This window comes from Ascaphus truei, chromosome 1, assembly GCF_040206685.1.
Source record: "Ascaphus truei isolate aAscTru1 chromosome 1, aAscTru1.hap1, whole genome shotgun sequence".
Classification (NCBI taxonomy): domain Eukaryota; kingdom Metazoa; phylum Chordata; class Amphibia; order Anura; family Ascaphidae; genus Ascaphus; species Ascaphus truei.
Window position 1 is genome coordinate 129,632,331 of NC_134483.1, and position 22,718 is coordinate 129,655,048.

The following is a 22,718-nucleotide window of genomic DNA, read 5'->3' on the forward strand; positions in this document are numbered from 1 at the left end:
AGTGGTGAGTGGTCACTTGAAAAAGACCGCTCTGGTCGAAACGTCGCTAAGTTTTTGACTCATTAAATAGCATTTAGAAAATCCGCAGTGCCTTGTGTTATTCTTTCATTTCTGTATGACTTGGATTTCCAGCAGGACTTCTTTCAATACAAGTGCACCGGTAAATATGTATGTTTCTTTATTATACGGTGTGCTAACTTTTTCTTTTTGCATTAGTACAGTACAGTTCCAGATTTTTTCAAAATAAAACTAGCGTTTGAATATAAATCTTTTTTCATGATTGTCGTATTGTGCTCCTAGCATCATAAGACAAGTAATGACAGATTAAAACCTGTCTAGTAGTTAGAAAACTAAATTACAAGGACTTTTATTAAGGCATAAATAAACCTATTATACATTATCTGGATTACCAATTAGTAGAAGTAGCACTGACAATTTTATTTATCAACATTAAACACAATTATTAATTACAGACCTGACAAATCTAGCAGCAAGTAGGACATGTTGGGTGTACTGGGGCCTTAAGTCTATTATATGAGAAGGATGATTAGGGAAATCCTGCTGGGAAATAAGTAATTGTAGTTGTAAAATTTTAATTGCCTTGGAATAGGGTAAATTATATTCTCTTGTCTTGGAATATAAACACTGTGGCATTGTGCTACCAAGCCTTAACAGTTTTGACTGGTAAACGCTATAGACATGTAACAAAAAAAAAACAACTATCAAGCACTCATATGTTCTTATGCATATTTAGTGGTTTTCAATGTAAAAATACAAGCATGAATATAAAGAAGTGTAAAGTCAATATTGACCTACGAGTACTAGTGTTCAGCAACATTTTTCTACCAAAGATCGAATAAACCACAGTAAAACAATTGTAATGTGTGCAAGTGTGTTTGAAATCAGTACCTGGATGTTGTGTTATAAGAGTAAGTTTCTTTATTATGGTAAATTTATTTATTTATAAAATGTTTTGCCAGGAATTAATACATAGAGAGATACCTCTCGTTTTCAAGTATGTTCTGGGCACAGAGTTGTGATACATAGTTGCATAAATGAACAGTGGTAATACATTCAATTTACAGACATGTCATGGACAATTAGAGATAATGTATAATTATTGGCCTATGTAACAGTTACAGACAAGGTTATAGGCAAGCAATGTGTTAACAAGGCTTAACCCAACCCAGTTACCCGAATAGCTAATTGTTGACATCCTTTGGCTGCATATTCGGTTGCCGCCAAAAGGCTGTCTGCCTTTGGGGCGACGCAAATGTAGACTGAAGGAGTTCTGAATGAATTCAGCTCTGCTTTGAAATTCCTTTGTTCAGTCATAAGCACTACAGGGGGTGGGGCTGACGAAACACATAGCAGCAATACATCCCAGATGTTAACCCTTAGCACGCTAGTTCTGTGCCGATGGGAGCTGTCTTTAGGGAACCCTATCAGATGTACGACTTTGGGGCGATGCAGATGTAGAAATGGTGAGGGAAGGATAATAAGTTCAATTAATTTGTTGTATCCGTGAAGATTATGTATATTGTTGGTGGAGAGGCTACTGACATGTTTCGATGAGTAGGAAGATCTTCAGATGATATGTTGATATAAAGCATATTTATGGATACAGGTTCTAAAGAGAGAAGGTAGCCAGATAAGGGAAAACCATAGAAAAAAAGGAAGGAGATGGACAGTGTTTTAGAAATTAGGACACTGCGTACTGCTATAATTCAATTAATTTAGACTAAAAGACAGTTATTGACAGTTTGTAGTGTGAGTGAGGACAAACGGGAAGCAATATCTTCTTGACACCTGGATTTCACTGGCTACTTTAGCAGTGTTAACTGGAAAATTGAGACGACAGATATCACGATGACCTGGAGATCATTTGGCAGTCACGGAATGAAGCGGATATGACTTTGAGTTTTATGAAGTTAACCCCATTTCTTAATCATGTAGACTGGGATTTTGCAGGCCCCTTTAGTGACAAATAAATAGAACTTCCCCACTTACTGCATTCTAAATTATCCTTGTGGAGTCAGCATTTCCAACAACTTGTGTTCCGTTCCTACTTCATTGATCTATCCTGCGCAGTCAGAAAATACTTGAGTATGGAAGATATAACATTTACTAGAGTGTAATTATTGACAAGCTTTTGGGGAAAATGTTGTCAGTTGTAAACTACCTTTGTTCTACGGGGAAAAGTTCGCCCAAATATATGATCATCTGCAGTATCTTTGAAATTTTAGACGTAAATGGCTGAAAACGTATAGCTACTATACAGTTAGGTCCGGAAATAATTGGACACTGATACAAGTTTTGTTATTTAGGCTCTGTACCAAAATACAGTTAAATAATGAATATGGGCTTAAAGTGCAGTCTATCAGCTTTAATTTGAGGGTATTCACATCCAAATTGGAGAAAGGGTTTAGGAATTACATCTCTTTAATATGTAGCCCCCTCTTTTTCAAGGGACCAAAAGTAATTGGACAATTGACTCAAAAGCTGTTTCATGGACAGGTGTGGGCTATTCCTTCGTTATTTCATCATCAATTAAGCAGGTAAAAGGTCTGGAGTTGATTCCAGGTGTGGCATTTGGAAGCTGTTGCTGTGAACCCACAACATGCGGTCAAAGTAGCTCTCAATGCAAGTGAAACGGGTCATCCTTAGGCTGCAAAAAAAAGAAAATCCATCAGAGAGATAGCAGGAACATTCGGAGTGGCCAAATCAACAGTTTGGTACATTCTGAGAAAAAAAGAACGCACTGGTGAGCTCTGCATCACAAAAAGGCCTGGACGTCCACGGAAGACAACAGTGGTGGATGATCATAGGATCCTTTCCATGGTAAAGGAAAAACCCCTTCACAACAAGTGAAGAACACTCTCGGGGAAGTAGACATATCATTATCCAAGTCTCCCATAAAGAGAAGACTTCACGAGAGCAAATACAGAGGGTTCACCACAAGGTGCAAACCATTCATAAGCCTCAAGAATAGAAAGGGCAGATTAGACTTTGCCAAACAATATCTAAAAAAGCCAGCCCAATTCTGGAACAGCATTCTTTGGACAGATGAAACTAAGATCAACCTGTACCAGAATGATGAAAAGAAAAAAGTATGGAAAATGCCTGGAACGGCTCATGATCCGAAGCATACCACATCATTTGTAAAACACGGTGGAGGCAGTGTGATGGCATGGGCATGCATGGCTTACAATGGCACTGGGTCACTAGTGTTTATTGATGATGTGACAGAAGACAGAAGCAGCCGGATGAATTCTGAAGTGTATAGCGATATATTGGCTGCTCAGATTCAGCCAAATTCATCGAAGTTGATTGGACGGCGCTGCAATTTACAGATGGATAATGACCCAAAACATACTGTGAAAGCAATCCAGGAGTTTTTTAAGGCAAAGAAGTGGAATATTCTGCAATGGCCGAGTCAATCACCTGATCTCAACCCGATCTAGCATGCATTTCACTTGCTGAAGACAAAACTTAAGGCAGAAAGGCTCACGAACAAACAACAACTGATGACAGCTGCAGTAAAGGCCTGGCAAAGCATCACAAAGGAAGGAATCCAGCGTTTGGTGATGTCTATGCGTTCCAGACTTCAAGCAGTCATTGCCTGCAAAGGATTCTCGACAAAGTATTAAAAATGAACATTTTATTTATTATTGTGTCAATTTGTCCAATTACATTTGAGCCCCTGAAATAAGGGGACTGTGTATGAAAATGGTTGCAATTCCTAAACGTTTCATACAATATTTTTGTTCAACCCCTTGAATTAAAGCTGAAAGTCTGCACTTCTATTGCATCTCAGTTGTTTCATTTCAAATCTATTGTGGTGGTGTACAGAGCCAAAGTTATGAAAATTGTGTCAGTGTCCAATTATTTCCGGACCTAACTGTATGTAGGGTTTATGGAAACATCTGATGGAATTTTAAGATTTGTGTTTTTGCAATGTTTTTTCAAAATAAATGATTGACTTTTGCATTTTTAATTATTTTTCTCTTTGATGTTTAGACCAAAATTCTCGATCCCAGGGTCATCTTATTATAAGCTCTGCCAGGAATTCCTTCTCAAAGCTGATGACCAAGTTGAGTGTTGAGATGGAGAATATAACTGTGGGCAGTGACCGATATGGAATTTACATGGACTCTGATTCCTTGATCCAGAGATTGGCACGTGGACTTCACAGACTCAACTCCCAAGCAGCAAAAGTAGGCTTGACAAATACAGTTCCCATGATGGTACGTGAATTAAGTTTGTTGTTGTTGTTGTTTAATTAATTGGCAGTAAGATATTAGCATGTCGGCCTGTATTTAGATTTATCACTTAGAACAGAATTGTGTAAGAGCCTGCACTCCTTTAAGTACTCGCTATACTGGAACAAGAAATAGCGGTGCACCATATGCTGTAAGGGATCTAATCCTGCAGTAGATCCCGTTGTGAAATGGATTCCAAAAGCAGGAAGAAGGCGGGAATTAAAAAATGAAGAAAAAAGGCTTTATTGCATTTACATACTCCGACGCGTTTCGGTCCCAGCTGGGACCATCCTCAGGATTTGACGATGGTCCCAGCCGAGACTGAAATGTTTATGATTATGTAAACGCAATAAAGCTTTTTTTTCTTTTTCATTTTTTGAGAGCACGCTTTCTTTCTGCTCTTTGATTTATCACTACGTGGTATGTTTTCTGCATATGCTATATTTACTAGTTTAGGATGTCGGGAAGCACAGGAGATTAAAGGTGCTTACCCAATATCAAACAGAGTGAATGTCAATTTTGAACCTAGTTTTTCCCTTTGCAGTTTATTACCTTAGCCACATGTTTACTCTGCATATAGTGTATATGCTTCGGATACTCAATGGCATATCCCCAATTATACTATGTAGTTAGAACTTAATGATTAGGGTATAGGTCTTAAGTGCAAAAGCTTGTGGACCTTTTGTACTCTGTGATCTTGGGCAAATGAATATTTCCTTGTGTCATCCATGGACATTCTTTAGATGCATATCTAAATGCATCTTTCTTTTAAAATAAGACTACCGTAATTTCTGTCATATAATCCACTGATTGTGTTGTTAAAAGTGAGCAAATAGAGTGCTGCGGATTATCTGCCTCTGCGGATTATCTGCCACTGCGGATTAAGTGCGAATTTCTTTTTACAAAGTTTTTTTTTACCTCCTCCAAGGCTGATTGGACCGGTGCTTTTCACTGATAACCCGCTGTGTCCTTGATTGCAGATTCCAGAATCACTATTTCTGGTGAATGTGAGTCTATTCTGGTTAAAAATACATTATTTACAAAATTTTAGGGAAACAAAAATGTATGATTTATACCACGGATTTTAAACTTAAAGTCGTGAAAAAGGTGGAGGAGGCCGGGAATCGTGAAGCGGGAAAGATATTTGAAGGGGATGAAAGCAACGTTCGTCTTTGGAGAAAGAACAAAGAAAGGCTTGCCAAAGCAGAAAAGTGAAGACGCAACGCCATGGACTCCCAGCCTTAGAAGAAAACCTCTTTAGATGGGTTACTGTTCAACGAGAAGCTGGTCTCCCAATCTCCACTGTGAAGATTCAGGTCACAGCTCAAATAATGGCTCAAGAAATGGGACTGCAAAGTTTTCAAAGGCGGGCCCATGTGGTGCTATCGTTTAATGCGCTGCAAAAATGTACTGATGCACAACAGAACAACCGTCGGTGAAAGTCTTCCCGGCAACTGGGAAAAGAAGGCTGAGACTTTTCTGAAATTTACGAAAGATGCTGTCAAGAGATCTAATTATAGTACTGGTCAGATTATAAACATGGACAAGATGCCGCTTCATTTTTACTTTTCTTCAAGCCATGCTGTTCATGTTTGTGGATGTAGCACTATTTCCGTTAAGACAACAAGTTATGAAAAATCAAACTTAACTGTTGTTTTGGCTTTCTCTGCTGGTGGAGAAAAGTTAGATCCTCTGATTATTTTTAAAAGGAAAGCTACGGTATATCCAAGGAAGAGTTTCCTAAAGGGGTTATAGTCAACGTAAACGGTGGGATGAACGTGAGTATTATGACAAGGTGGTTGGACACCGTATGCAAAGGAGCATTTTTTCAACGCAAAAGTCTCTTAATAATGGACTACATGCAAGCTCCCGTTCAAACCGAAGTCAAAAGCGCTTGCAAAAGAGTTTCTGCTGAATTATCGATAATTCCAGGAGGATTTAAGAAAAAATTACAGCCGTTGGACGTTGAAATTAATAAATCCTTCAAGGCAAAGGTGGGAACACTTTGGGAAAAATGGATATCTGAAGGACTTCACACGTACACAAAAACTTGAAAAATGTGCGGAATAACACTTGCCGAAGTGACATGTTGGTTGACGGATGCCTGGGATGACGGAAGCATTCGAACGATTTCAAATGCCTTCCGAAAAGTGGAAATTTCAGAGACATCTGATTCAGAAGATATTAGCAATGATGGCGGACTAACTGAAATGATCTCTTAAACAGTGAATTTTTACAGATGTTTTGCTCAAACAATAACTTTTTGATGCAGGAACAAGTAAAAAAAAGACACATCACTACTTCCATGCAGGAAAAACAAAGATCAAACCGAGAGCGTTTCCATAGTGAAAAACTGACTAATTTAACGGATCATAAAAAGACATACACAGACAGATGGCCCACACCTACACGTTTCAATCCTAAGCTCTTTATCAAGGAGAAGAGTAAATGTACTTACCGGAGTGTATAATTATACACTCCGAGCGCCATGGTCTCCAATCCCCTCTCCTTCCGGGAGTTTCAAAATGACGCGGGAGCTGTGACATCAGCGCATTGGAGTGGTGGATAGAAAAACCTCTTATGGCGCTGAGGGTAAGTGGCTGGAACAAGAGTCTTGTGCTGAGGTTTCTATTAGATAAGCTCAGAGAGGGAGACAAGAGAAATACAAACAACACAATAGTGTATTATCCTTTAGACAATATAAGACATGTGGATGGAAAATGGAGCAATTTATTAGTTAAAACAATTGTGACTACAATTGAAGTAAAACATGAACTGTAAAATAAACAGTGGATGATCTTCTGTTAATAAAAGAAATAGGGGCTTCCCAGCACTTGGGCAGAGAGAAGCCTTGCTGCTCCACCAGAGGTAAAACCGAAATCCTACTCACCGTCCTGGAGTAGGACATGTGCATTGGTACGGGGTCTTTAGCCAGGGGTAGCCGTCTGCTGTGGGGTACCGGACGTCTGCTTGAAGCGTGCGGGGAGATTTCAGGAATACTCGTGCATTCAACAACACCGCGTGAATTTCGCGCGTCTCCTCCGCTGACGTCACCGCCGGATTGACTCAGCTACGGTGTCCCTGGATGACCAGAATACCTTCCTACGCGTTTCGAAACACTCGATCACGTGTTTCTTCGTCAGGGAATGACGCGGGAGCTGTGACATCAGCGCATTGGAGTGGTACATTTGAAATAGAAAACTTTATTGACACAAAATGATAACAATACTAACACCCCGGTAGTATGCTTGAAATGTTAAAAACAATAAAAAAATTCACTATTTAAGAGATCATTTTCAGTTAGCCCGCCATTGTTGCTAATATCTTCTGAATCAGCTGCTTCCGAAATTCCTACTTTTCGGAAGGCATTTGAAATCGTTTGAATGCTTCCGTCATCCCAGGCATCCGTCAACCAACATGTCACTTCGGCAAGTGTTATTCAGCGCATTGTTCCAGTTTTTGTGTACGTGTGAAGTCCTTCAGACATCTATTTTTCCCAAAGTGTTCTCACCTTTGTCTTGAAGGATTTCTTCTAGTCAGTTTTTCACTATGGAAACGCTCTTGGTTTGATCTTTGTTTTTCCTGCATGGAAGTAGTGCTGTGTCTGATGAAAGACTGAAGCACACCTTTACCCTAGGAGGTGGGATCACTAGACAAGGATGCTGCACAACATGTGAGTCCTTGGCGTTTATCTCATATACCAATCGAGATATCATACCTGTCAGGATTCTTGATCCTCGGCGCGCTCCTCGCTTACCCCAACTTGCGTCCGGCTGTTCTGCTTTTCCTGCCTCCTACAGCACATCTCGCCTGCCGACGAATACCCGCATTCCATCTGGGGGCGCGCGCGGACCACACTCAGCACTAAATACCGTTCCCGCTGGCCCCGCGCCTCCAGGCTACGCTCGCGTGGTGACACCACCGTCACGCAGCGCACACCCGCTATGCGCGGCACTCGCACACATGCGCAGAACTTTTCTTGCTCCTCTGTCTATACTACACCTGTTGCTAAATCTCTCCAGCCAACCACAGCCAGGCGTACTCCTGAGTATGCTCCAACCTCATTGGACAATCTTCCTTTATAGACTCAACTGTCACACTGGCAAATTAGCTGAGCATACACCTTCCTGCTAGTGTTCACTGCTGTCTTGCCTCTACAGTCTTGTCCTGCTCCTTGTTCCTTGTACCTGACCATGGCTACTCTTCTGGACTCCACTCTTCTGTTCTCCTGACCTCAGCTACGTACGAGCATCCGCACCTCTCCAATACTGACCTCGGCAAAGTACCACAACGATCTGCCTCTCTCCAATCCAGACCACGGCTAAGTACCTCCTACAGTACATCCGCTACTCTCCAACACCGACCTCGGCAAGTATTACTGACCATCCAGACCTCTCCTACCCCGACCCGGCTACCTCGACCAATCTACACTCCAGACGCGCCCACACAGCTGTGGGTTGGTGTTATATGAAATCCCCACCTCAGCCTTTGCGGTCACGCCTTGTTTGTGGTGAGCACTCCATTACAATACCACATCAATGTATATTTGTCTGGACACTTTAATGTGTTAACTCCTTACTGTAGTGCCAAGTGGGATTTTTCCAGCTAAATTCGATTATTTGTGGGACTGTTATATCTCATCATCAGATTTTATACCTTGATACCTAAGGCTGTGTCCATAGAGCCTCAGCCCGCGCTCCTCTGCGCTGACGCTGAGGCTCGCCTGCCCGGTTAGCAGCGGTCCCATGGACTGGCAGGCAAGCCAGCGTGCGAGATCGGGAGGCGGGGGGAGTCTGGGCCGTGACGTCGCTGGGCCAATAGCCCGCGACACACCAATGTCAATGTCACAGCGCCGACGTCACGGCGCTGTGACGTTGACGCTGCTTTGCTGTGATTGGAGGTTTTCAGCCGACAGCGCGCTGAAAAACAGCATTGGCGGTCGGCTGAAAAATCCAACACCTCAGCACGCCTGCGGACGCCCGCGTGTGCCCCCTCTCAAGACATCCTCATTGAGGATGCCGGGGCTCAGCGCGGAGCGTCCGCACAGCTCAGCGCTGCCTGTCCTTCCATGGTCGCAGTCTAAGGGGTATTCCATTTGAGGACTTTGAAAATGTTTTGCTTATTACAGCTATACTTGCCTATGTGTTCATAATATGAACACCACACAGTGTGTTTCTGTTGATATGTACTGACAGTTTGACAGTTTTGAAGATTGGTATACATTTCTTTTTGGTTTCCGCATCGGTTTTGAATAGAAGTATAACATCTGAAGATTACTGGTATGTTTTTCTTTTTGATTGCGCATCAGTTTTTTTTTTCAATTTCAGCAGGCGTATTTTTCAAATATGCCGCTGCGGATTCTAAAACTATTTTTTTAAAAATCTTTTTCACTTGTTCTATAGTCCGGTAGATTATATACCGGATATTATGGTAGTTGGCTCCCTTCATGAACACCGTCATTTAGTTGTCATTTTTTATTTTGCCACACTGAACTGTGTATTAATTGTGTTTATGTACTATATGTTGTGTCACTTTGGATGTTGCGCTGGGCATTTCAGTTTTTGTTTGTGTTTTAAGCAATATTGCATAGCTTTACTTGTTACAGAAGTCAAATCTATATTCCTTTCAGAGATGAAATAAGAAGTAACTATAGTTTTTAGCTCAAAACACTTCATATTCCTTTTTCCAGGATAGTCATTTTTCAATCCATGTCTCTTCCCCTGAGCAAGTACAACTCCAGTATCAGGATAACCGCAGCGGGAAGTTTTGTGTTCTGGTCACATGTCCACTCCCTAGCCCACGAACATCCAGTATGTACCTCCTTGTCTTCTGCATGTGCACTTGCCAGATTTTCATCTTGGGAGCGGCAATCCCCCCTCCCCACCTCCATAAGCGGGGATCGACTGCAGCTGAGCTGTATGAACCTAACCCCTTAGGAACCCCCTCCCCCCCCTAGTTGCTGAGATACTTAACATTTTGAAACTTCTAACCAATAATGTTGTTTTTTTCTGGCAGCTAACATAAAGCTTCCATGTCATTAGCAGATAACTTTGTGACTTTGAACTGGTGACCCCAGTGACCATTTTCGACTTGTTCATTCTACCAAGAAAAATAGAAAACAGAATATCTTGGGATACATCGAGCAGTGTAGATTACTGCTTCCGGGAAATCTTGGCAGTTCAACATCTCAGGCTAAAAGAAAAAAAGATTAAACCACTTATCAGTGTAATCGGCATAATGAGAAAGATTAAATCACCATTAAAGTTTAAAAAAAAAAATGTTTTATTTACTTTAGTTTTCTCTGGGTCTCCTGAATTCAAGGATATCAGCTACTTCTTTTTATGCATTTGCTAATCATTGAAAATGTTAGTTTTAAATAAGATTTAAAAATACTTCTATTAGTCTTTTAATCATCAGTCAATTAATCCTTTAACCTATTAAACATGTCTGGTGCTTAGTTTCCTTTCCTTCTCGGAAGGGTCGCTAATGTAGAGTGGCTTTCAATTGCCTTGAGGTAGAGTTTTTTCATTTTTACTTATTTAATCTTAACCGCCTATGATTTTTCACCAGTACTCCCCCTTAATGTCAGTAGGGGACTGCTAGAAATATTTACTTCATCAGACTGCTGCTGTCTTCTACATTAATTATGTCTGTAAATGTTTATATATTTTTTTTACCTGTCTCGGCATTATCTCCGTAATAGTGCCCAGGACATACTTGAAAATGAGTTATTCACCTCAACGTCGCTTTCCTTTTTGAATTAATGTTCCCGTTTCAGCTTTTCATTATAGATTTTATTTTTCTGGAGATTGTTTTATGGTTTAGAGGCAATTGTTTCAAATTAAAATGTTCAACAAAATAGAAAAAGAAGTTGAGTATAAGCTCCAGGAAGAGCACTATATAGATGCAGCGGCCATTATTCGAACACTTCACGCGTTGTATACCTCAGAATACCCATGTGATGGTGCATGATTTCTTCCAACCGTACCGCCTTAAAAAGCGAGTGCAGGCGAGTGCAGAAAATGGCATTTTAGTGTTCTGGTTTTTAAACACCTGAAATAGACACAGTAGCACAGTACTGTACACATTACAATTCATCCATTTCATTGCACACAAAGAAACAGAATCCATGAAATTCAAACAAAGCAACCGCGATAAACACGTGTGCCTGGGGCGATTGGCCGCGTTAATGCCGCGTGGAGTACAGCAGCGCACACAAAAACGGCTCCGTAGTTTGTTAGAATAACGGCCGCTGCATCTGTATGTGACAGGGTATAATTTGAAAAATGGGATAAATACAGTGTGATATCCAACAGTATAATTGTCTTTTGGAGGAAAATAAACTTCTTGAGAAAGCGTCTGTTTGGTGTGAAATGCGTGGGAGGAGATTTCTTTCTCTGTTCTTGTGTTTTTGTTTTGCGTTTCTTAGCATGCAATAAACAATTTTTTTCTATTTTTTTCAATACCTGGTGAGTTTGTTTACCTTGGGGTTCTTGTCTGTTGCCGATCCCTTTTTTCCTTTTTTTGCAAAGTAAAATGTACCTGTTTTGCTCATAGAAATGCATAGCAGCTTTGAAGAAGCAAATATTTGAGTTCACGCGACGGCTACATACAGCAGAAGTGGAGCGCCGCTCAATGCGCTTAGAGCTGTCAGATTTGAAGCAGAGGTTTAATGAACTTAGAAGGAATTCTGACAACACAGAGAGACTTAAGGAACAAATCCAGCAGTTAAAACATTCGGTAAGTACACATTTAATTTCCTATGTATGTATCCCTGTGCGTGTGTGTTTATATACAATATACATATCATCATCACCATATTCAGCCCGTGTCGATCCACTGCTAGAGGAAGACCTCCTTCTTGATCTTCCAGGTACTGCAGTTGTAAGCCTCTGCTCTCCGCATTGCTCCAACATATGTCCTAACTTCATCTTCCCATTTAACTTTTGGTTGTCGCCTTGGTCTTTTGCTATCTCATGGAATCCAGTCACTATCTTTGTCCATGATGGTCATTTCGTCTTGTGATATCAGCAGTTAACTTCCATTTTAATTTCTTGACACTTGTGATGATGTCACAGACGTTTGTTTGCTTCCAAATGCATTCATCTCTGCATACTTATTTGAGTTGTCTGAAGCGTCTAAATTATCTTTGCATTTAGAGTCCAAGTTTCACATCCATATGTGAGCACAAGCAGAATGCAACAGTAAAACACTTTTCTACTGAGGCTTGTCAGAAGGTTTCCTAGAAATATTGTCCTGTTTCTTCCAAGAGCGCTCCATCCCATATCCTTATCTCCTACTGATATCATTCACAAGGTTCTCATCTATTGATTCTTGCTAGTCAAGGTCGACATCGTTTTTCACTTCTATTCCATCTATTTAAATCTTTGTAGACACATTTGTTGAAAGATGTATTTGCTCTGCTATGTTCTACAATTATCATGTCTGTAAATGTTGATTTGTTTTCTTTGCATTATCAGTTGTAGAGCTAAGGACATACTTAAAAGTAGTTTTTCACCTTAATTTCCATTTCCTAGTAAATCATTTTGAATTAATGTTGCCATGGAGTTGGGTCGCCAGAAGCCACCGGAGACTAGGTGAGGGACTTACAAAGGCCTCACGCGCGCTCCCCCAGCATTTAATTGAAATGCTTTGAGGAAGAGCGCGGGCAGAAACCCCCCCAGAAAATGTAGCACCCACCAGTTTGCGCACCCCTGGCCTAATGGTTGATGTGGCATGACCAGGGAGGTTCCAGGCGGTTCCCCTCTCCCCCCGCCTTGTACCCACATGCAACGTACAAATAAAGACAGGAAACGGGAACTGGAGGTAAAATGGCCGCGGCTATTTATTTATACAGAAAACCTAATGGGGTAAATGCACTCCCTGCCAGAGTGTGCTCCTTTGTCAGGAGGGGGAGGGGACGGTCAGCCGGCCCTCGAACCGCTGACCTCGTGTCCCCTACGCGAGCGGGCTCTCGAGGTCATGGATAACTGACCTTGCCCACTCGTACTCCCCCCGGGCTCAAACGGCCCAGCTCCCAGTCTGGCAAGAACAAGCACCTACCCCCCAAGAGCCGCCGCGACAAAGGCAAAACTGGTCAATGACCCCTCCTGTTCGGAACCTCGTCCTTTCACTCAGCACAGTATCAGCTGTTCGTGCTGTAACGGAACAAAGAACCATTAACACGGCATACAATGCATATGTCCACATGCCTGGCAATACCCTGCCCTGCTCAACCTTCTGCTGCCGTTCATTACATGATTGCAATCACTAACTAAGGGGATGGGTGGGTGGGAAATCGTCTGGCGGGCAGCCAAAGAGGATGTGCTGCCCGCCAGCCTGGCCTTAAGTAGGCCTTCCATGAACTCCTCCCCTGTGCTGGGGAGGGAGGTGTGGGGGCGGGCCAGCGAGGGGAAGGCCGGACCCCCCCCGGTCATGAAGCCCCCCCGCCTATGGCTAGGGGGTGCCGCTTGACCAGGGAGGTTCCAGGCGGTTCCCCTCTCCCCCCGCCTTGTACCCACATGCAACGTACAAATAAAGACAGGAAACGGGAACTGGAGGTAAAATGGCCGCGGCTATTTATTTATACAGAAAACCTAATGGGGTAAATGCACTCCCTGCCAGAGTGTGCTCCTTTGTCAGGAGGGGGAGGGGACGGTCAGCCGGCCCTCGAACCGCTGACCTCGTGTCCCCTACGCGAGCGGGCTCTCGAGGTCATGGATAACTGACCTTGCCCACTCGTACTCCCCCCGGGCTCAAACGGCCCAGCTCCCAGTCTGGCAAGAACAAGCACCTACCCCCCAAGAGCCGCCACCGACGGGCCTATTTAACCCCCCTTAAACTAGGCCCGTACCGCCAACCCTCCAGACCCTCTCGAAGCCTTCCCGGAAACTGAAATAAGTCTATCCCGCCTGGCATGCCTAGCAGCGGGACCCATGCTCCTCTACCAGCCCAGCTTGTCCTTACCATTTACCTGGGGCTGCCAATCGCGCCTGGAGAAGTAATTACCCAACTTGCCATGGTTTTTAAAGATGCCCTGAGAATCGCTTTTTTCGCTGCACTATCCCTCACCCGGTCCCGGACATACCCACCTCCGGAGCCGCAGGCCGCCTTTGCCCAGCGCTATCTGGGATTTCGCCTTTCTTACTGCTGCAGGCTTCTTACCCGCCCTCAGCGACCCCTGGGGAATAGACCCTGGCAGTGGACTGGGCCACGCCTCCTCCCTTGCTCGCTCTGTGTCACACACTGCAAGCCTTGACGCCTTGCCCTATCTCTTCGATGCCGCCCTAAACGCGACTCCTTACCATTACCCGATACGCCATATGCCGTACCTTCCACGGCGTGTCCCCATCAACCGCCCGCCGGGGCTGTTCCACCATCTGTGCAGTGCGTGATGCTGCCGGGTGGGTCCGCTACCGTGCCCCTGACCCCGGCCGTGGCTGAAGAATTGAAAGACACCGGGGTCCGGCTGATGGAACTGGAGTGGGATTCGCGGTGCCAGTGACATCCGGCCGTGGCCATTGTGGCCTCTCGTGAGGGAGAGACCTGTGCCGCGACTTGGTTCGCCCTTCACCCGATGCCGTCTCCACGTAGTCGAACCATGCTGGGTTCTCTGCTCTCCGAAACACATTGGCACCAACCGCGGTTGCGGTTGGCCGTCTTGGTCTCCTTGGCCCTGCCGACTCTGCAGGCGAAATCCTGCAGTGACACCGCCCGCGTTAGCAACGGGCGGCCGTGTGGCATGCCGTGACGCCCTGTTCTGCGTCACGGTGGCTGGAAGTCGCCGCCCCTCCTTCGCGGGCCGACCTGCGCGCCGATCCGCCGTGTCCTGCGTCCCAGCGGTCGAAGTCCTCCCCACCATCGCTGAGGCCCGACCTGGCCGCTGTGACGCCCTGCCTCGCGGTACCGTGACCGAGGGCTGCCGCCCTGCGTGCGGTTGCTGAACTTCGCCTGCCGCCTTGCACTGCAGCACCCTCCGCGCTCCTTTCCTGTGGAGCGCGGCCTCTCTGCCTGCCGCCTGTCTAGCGCGCAATGCTGCCTGGAGACTGTCGCCTGACGCGTTGTGCTGCAGCGCCCTCTGCTTCCCCTTCCCGCGGGGAGCAGCTATACACGCGCGCATCTACGCGCGCCCATACACTCGCACGCATCCACGTGCGCCTGCATCCACGCGCGCCCACACCCTGCGTCCCAGCAGTCGAAGTCTTCCCCACCATTGCTGAGGCCCGACCTGGCCGCTGTGACGCCCTGCCTCACGGTACCGTGACCGAGGGCTGCCGCCTTGCGTGCGGTTGCTGAACTTCGCCTGCCGCCTTGCACTGCAGCACCCTCCGCGCTCCCTTCCTGTGGAGCGCGGCTTCTCTGCATGCCGCCGGTCTAGCGCGCAATGGTGCCTGGGGACTGTCGCCTGACGCGTTGTGCTGCAGCGCCCTCTGCTTCCCCTTCCCGCGGGGAGCAGCCTTAGTGCCACGTGCTGGTTTCGCAGAGAACAACGCCTGCAGCCACCGATCCAACCATGCCTCGTCATGGTTTTCCGCCTCGACTTGAAGAAGGCGTAACTGCTCTGCCATTGATGCCATGCAGCCCGCTTCCCGTATGATTTTCCAAAATTTTCGCGCGACTGGGCACCGGCCCGTCCCTACCCGGCCCTGCTTGCACGGGTCGCGACTATTGCCTGCCCCAGGATTAGCAACCCAGGGCCTCACGCGCTGTGACCGCGTGCCTCCGCCAGCCCCTCTCCCCGCACAGCAAACCGTATGCACCCGCGCGCATTTCCGTGTGCCCATATACACCCGCGCGCATTTCCGTGTGCCCATATACACCCGTGCGCATTTACGTGTGCCCATATACATCCACACGCACACATATAAACCCGCGCGCACCTGCGTGTGCCCTACTCTGTGAAGTGTGCTTGCTGAGACTATTTAAAGGGCGCGCTAGGCTAGGGCAACTATGCCAACCACCAGAGCCGCCATAAATCCAAGAGGGGAAAACAAAGATCACCGCTGAAATAAGCCATGCAACCAGCATTCGATCGCCGTCCTGCTCCGTGCTCGGAGATCACACCTTTGCAGTTCTGCTCGGGCCTTCGCTAGCAAGAACATTCAAGCGCACACTTAAACCGGCCACCCCCACCACCATACCTGGCCAAGGGACTATAACGTAGGTGCACCAACGCAGGCTGCCCAGTTCCCCCTTAGGAACATAATTGCCTGACGAGGCGAATAAGGTAGGTTTGCCAGTCCTCATCGGTATGGCTTCCACCAATTAGCCACCAAATGGGGGTGGGGGGGTCACCTTTCCCATATCATGGGTAATGTCTTTGATTGATTCAAAGTGTCTTCATGTGTGTACCCAGTCCTGTGAGACACCAGCACCTCACACCATCTGTGCTGTTTACCTTGCTCTCAAGGCAGCACCACACCTCAGTCAACTGAAGCCGCTTAACCAGCACCTTAACGCAATAGCAGAATCTACCATCAAAACCCCATCCACTATTAGACGGCTTGAATATCAAAACGGTCACCTTAACCGAACTCCTGAAGAACTATTCGAGGAAATGCCATGCAAATTGCTGCTAAACAAATTTTAAAGAGTATGCCACCCGGCTGGACAGAGGTAGACAAGATCAGCTCAAAACAATAAACGTTCCTCTACCCTGCATTCAAACCAGTTCGCTACCAACACGTGGCACGACTATAATCGTACCTGTCCCCCTTGCCCCTACAGCGCCATGCAGCTCCCTTATTCGTTATTATAACCACGGTAACACGCCTCTACGTATGTCCATACGCGCCCCCCCAAGTGTACCCATACGCACGCCTCTCAGTGTGCCCATGCACGACTCTCCGTGCGCGCTCATCGCCGTGTGCCCATATACACACGCGCGGGTCTCCGTGTGCCCATGTACACACGCGCGCCTCTCCGTGTGCCCATGTACACTCGCGCGCCTCTCCGTGTGCCCATGTACACACGCGCGCATCTCCGTGTGACCTTATACACGCGCGCATCTCCGTGTGACCTTATACACGCGCGCTTCTCCGTGTGCCCATATACACACGCGCGCATTTCCGTGTGCCCATATACACACGCGCGCGCATCTCCGTGTGACCTTATACACGCGCGGGTCTCCGTGTGCCCATATACACACGTGCGCCTCTCCGTGTGCACATGTACACTCGCGCACATCTCCGTGTGCCCATGTACACTCGCGCGCATCTCCGTGTGCCCATGTACACTCGCGCGCATCTCCGTGTGCCCATGTACACACGCGCGCATCTCCGTGTGCCCATATACACACGCGCGCATCTCCGTGTGACCTTATACACGCGCGCTTCTCCGTGTGACCTTATACACACGTCCGCATCTCCGTGTGCCCATATACACACGCGCGCGCATCTCCGTGTGACCTTATACACACGCCCGCATCTCCGTGTGACCTTATACACACGCGCGCATCTCCGTGTGACCTTATACACAAGCGCGCATCTCCGTGTGACCTTATACACACGCGCGCATCTCCGTGTGACCTTATACACACGCGCGCATCTCCATGTGACCTTACACCCGCGCCTCTCCGTGACCTTATACACACGCGCGTATCCCCGTGTGACTTTATACGCACACACGCGCATCTCCGAGTGCCCATATACACACACGCATCTCCGTGTGCCCATATACACACGCGCACATACACCCGCGTGCGCATCTCCGTGTGCCCATATACACACACGCGCGCAACTCCGTGTGCCCATATACACACGCGCACATCTACGTGTGCCCCTATACACACGCGCGCCTATACACCCAAACCTCCATGTGACCTTAAACCCGCGCGCGCCTCTCCGTGTGACCTTATACACACGCGCGCATCCCCGTGTGACCTTATACGCACACACGCGCATCTCCGAGTGCCCATATACACCCACGTGCGCATCTCCGTGTGCCCATATACACACACACGCGCGCATCTCCCTGTGCCCATATACACACGAGCACATACACCCGCGTGCCCATATACACACACGCACATCTACGTGTGCCCATATACACAAGCGCGCCCATACACCCACGCGCGCATCTACGTGCCCATACACGCGCGCGCCCATATGCACCCATCTCCGTGTGCCCATAAGCCCTCGCACACATCCACATGTGCCCATACACACCCACGTGTGCCCATACACACCCGCACACATCTACGTGTGCCCATCCACGTCCACGTGTGCCCATCCACGTCCACGTGTGCCCATACACGCACACGCGTGCCCATACATGCACACGTGTGCCCATACCCACACACACGTCTACGCGTGCCCCCCGTACCCATCTATGTGTGCCTCTACACCAGCTTACACATCTACGTGCATTTATTTAGTTATAACATATCTTACCAGGAAGTAATACCTTGAGAGTTACCTCTCGTTTTCAAGTATGTCCTACACACGTATACACCCAACTGTGACTACATACATTCATCCCCATGTGCCTACCCATATGTCCATCTACCCGTGCCCACGCACCTATCCACCCACACATGCGCCTCCGCACGCACGCATCCACATGCGCCCACCCACATGAATTAATTGGGGAATCCAGATAAAACCATGCATAAATGCTTAACATTGTGATTCCCATTCACAAGTAATTATGTAATATTCACTAGGAGTATATTTATATAGCTTATAATGTCCCAAGATAAAGAGCTCTATTGACACCATATAACTCCCGATGCAGCATATTCTGAGTATGAGACCATAAGAGGGGGGGAGGCACCCTGCAACATGCCGCGGGGGCAGGCTCCCCCGCCAACCAGAGTCAGCTCCCCCATATGGGAAGCTTTTGCCAGCCTATCTGCCCCGTCCCCCGGCGCGGGCGGGCAACTGCCGCCGGGAGCAGAGTCAGGCACCCACTTGCCCATGCCCCGAGCGCATCAGCGTATGTCCCCCGCACCTAAACTTGAACTGCGGGAGCAGACCGAAGCGCCAACCTTGGCCGCCCTCCACCCTCGCACATATATATATACCCATACCACACATATATATATATATACCCATACCACACATATATATATATATACCCATACCACACACATATATATATATACCCATACCACACATATATATATATATATACCCATACCACACATATATATATATATACCCATACCACACATATATATATATATACCCATACCACACATATATATATATATACCCATACCACACATATATATATATGCCCATACCACACATATATACATATATACCCATACCACACATATATACATATATACCCATACCACACATATATACATATATGCCCATACCACACATATATACATATATGCCCATACCACACACATATACATATATGCCCATACCACACATATATACATATATGCCCATACCACACATATATACATATATGCCCATACCACACATATATACATATATGCCCATACCACACATATATACCACCACGTTATTTATTTATTATAGCTTTATCCCGGCGACCGGGGGGGGGAGGGGCCTCTGCCCGCGCCACGTGGGACTGCGCCCCAGCCCCCGAACGGGCCCCGAGCAGCCGCCCACATGGGACACACGCGGCCGCATGCCTCGGCCGGACCCCCCTCTCCACGCAACCAGCATCCCTCTGCTCCTCCCCGCCGGGGTGCCCCTACCCATGGCAGCCGCCGCGGGGCTATGCAGATGGAGGCACTCGCCCGCACAACGCCGCGGGAGCAGGGAGCAGGCAGCCCCCCCCCCAGGAGAAGAAGCGGGGGGAAAAACCCGTCCGGCCCCCTCTGCCCGCCAGACCCCCTCTGTCCCCCGAGACCAACCCCTCCCCGCCTGCAGCCGCCGTGGCACATGCTTAAATGCGACCCCCCCAGCTCCATGCTGCGCGCCGCAGATGGAGGATGGGGACGGGCCGCTACACTACGGGGTCCCTCTCCTCCCTGCATCCCGCCTCCCCCCTCACCGCCGATTCAAAAATCGCGGCTATACAGGAGGGGGGAGTGCCCAGGATTGACCCCCCTTTCGGGGCCTTACCTTAATTTAACCTGCAGGGAGGAGAGGGACGTCCAAATCGTCTGGCGGGCAGCCAAAGAGGATGTGCTGCCCGCCAGCCTGGCCTTAAGTAGGCCTTCCATGAACTCCTCCCCTGTGCTGGGGAGGGAGGTGTGGGGGCGGGCCAGCGAGGGGAAGGCCGGACCCCCCCCGGTCATGAAGCCCCCCCGCCTATGGCTAGGGGGTGCCGCTTTCTCGGAAATGTTTCTTATTATTGAATTGTGTGTCTCTTCAAGATTTTTACTTCTTAACTGCTTTACGCCGTCTGTGGCATAGACAGAATTAAGAAATTGCATAATGTATAAATCCTAAACGGAGTGGTAGATCATATTAATTATGTTCTTGTCATGGTCCATTGCATTATATCCAATGCAAAATCCTGCTTGTTCTCTAGGCTGTGCAAAGTCATGGGTCTGCTGCAGCGATTAGTGAGTATCTTTGTAAAAATCATGTAAATAATTGGTAGTAGACTGGTCTGTAGTCTCTTATTTCAAGATAGATAGATAGATTTATATATATAATAAATATATATATGTATATAATACATATATATTTTACACATACAATATTATATTTCTGTTTGTAGTATTAGGCAGCCATCCTTGGTATTTGCCCCCAAATATGTTATTATTTTGACTTGTCCTCAATCTAAACTCATTTGTAGCATTTGGAAAATGTTAAAGTTTTAACTGGCCCTTATTCCAAGTGTACACTGCTTTTTGAAATCACACCTGTTGCTTTCTAAATTACTAGTCTATGGTAACTGTGTTTGTTAATCATTCATAAATATTACTAACAAAACGCAGATATTTCCAGAATGCTATACAGCATAAAGAAGACTCTGAGTCATAGAAATTAAACATTAAATGGTTTGTTAAAACGCTACATTAACAAAATGATGTATTGTAAAATTGAGTAAGGAGGCCAAGTCCTTTAATGTAACTGTTAAGGTAATGTTAATATAATTCATTAATCTGTGTTAAAATCTATATATAGACTTACACACTATTTCTTGTAGAATCAACATTGAACAATGGGGTTTATTAGTTAAACTGTGATAATGGATTAAGCAATTTATCCCACCAGAGGCTCTAACTACGCTTTTCCATGACTTTGTGTCCTCACGCCTGGACTACTGCAATGCAATCTACCTGGGTCTTCTGGGAAAAGAGCGGCGCTGCCGGCAGCTGGTGCAGAATGCTGCGGCTTGGTTGTTAACTAACCAGACCCGTTTTTGCCACGACACCTGTTCTCCATTCTCTGCACTGGCTGCCTGTAAAATGTTGAATTTATTTAAAGATGTAAAGATTGACTTGCTGACATTCAAAGCACTACATCACCAGGGTCCCAGCTGTCTGACAGAGCTTCCAATTCCCCACACTCCCATTCGCTCACTTCCATCTGCGGATGAAGGACTCCTAACAGTTCCCAGAATCTCTGTGACTTCCTTCGGTGCCCGAGCTTTTAGCCACGCTGGTCCCGCTCTTTGGAACAGTTTTCCTTGTACAATTCAAGAGGTCCCATCTCTGCGAATCTATAAAAACAGGCTCAAGACTTACCAGTTTACCCAGGCATTTACTTCATGAACCACAACCTGTCCGGCATTTAATAGCTACAGTACCGTCCCATCCTGTATTGTATCTTTCCTTGTGTCTGCTCTTGTTTCTAACCTTAAATGTTTTATTCTTTTTCCCTTTTTGTAACTGTGAAGTGCTTTGAGTCCCATTGGGAGAAAAGCCCCATATAACTAAAGTTATTACAATTATTATGATGCCAATGGGGTGCTTCTACATAGAAACCCCAAGTTCAAGTAAATGGGCGTTTCTGTGCGGTAGTGCTTCATCTGCACTGTTTCTGTTTAATGAATAACTCTGTGTCCTAAAGCTGAAGACCAAGCAATATCCTACATGTGTGTTTTTTTTAAATAAATCAGTTCTGTAATATGAGAAAATACTTTGTAGCATTTTTTTAAAATATAAAACAACTCTGAGTGACATTTTTAATGTATTATAATGTAACAAGCATTTTTGTTTCTATAGCAACCATTTACAAAGTCACTTTCTCTTCTGAAACAGGCTCTGGCACACCCCTTTTTGAGCCCTGCCCTCTCTCTCTAGCAGTGCACCAATTGTATCTAGTGACTGCCTGGTTACATGATCTTCCTCACAGAACTTTGCATCTTTGGTTGTCTTCTGCTGCACTGACAGCCATTTAGTGAACCCATGTGCCAAATCTTCGCCGATTGATCACAGATGAACAGATTGATCGGCAACTTAGCTAATTACTTATCATTGTGTGGTATTGATGCACATATTAAAGGGGATTTTCTTTTTTTAAAGACAGCTTGGACTTGGACTGTAAGTACAGATATAGGATAAAGTATCTATCG

General features: G+C 46.2%; 1 protein-coding gene across 11 annotated transcripts in view; it reads left to right on the forward strand.

Moving 5' to 3' along the window:
• Positions 1–22,718, forward strand: part of CCDC171 (coiled-coil domain containing 171) — a 279,688-nt gene that overhangs the window by 121,320 nt on the left and 135,650 nt on the right. For all 11 annotated transcript variants that reach the window (XM_075594761.1, XM_075594743.1, XM_075594738.1 and 8 more), the window contains 2 exons: positions 4,021–4,247; positions 11,820–12,002. In XM_075594761.1, the coding sequence (XP_075450876.1) occupies positions 4,021–4,247; positions 11,820–12,002 (410 nt within the window). The remainder of the gene's footprint in view (positions 1–4,020; positions 4,248–11,819; positions 12,003–22,718) is intronic.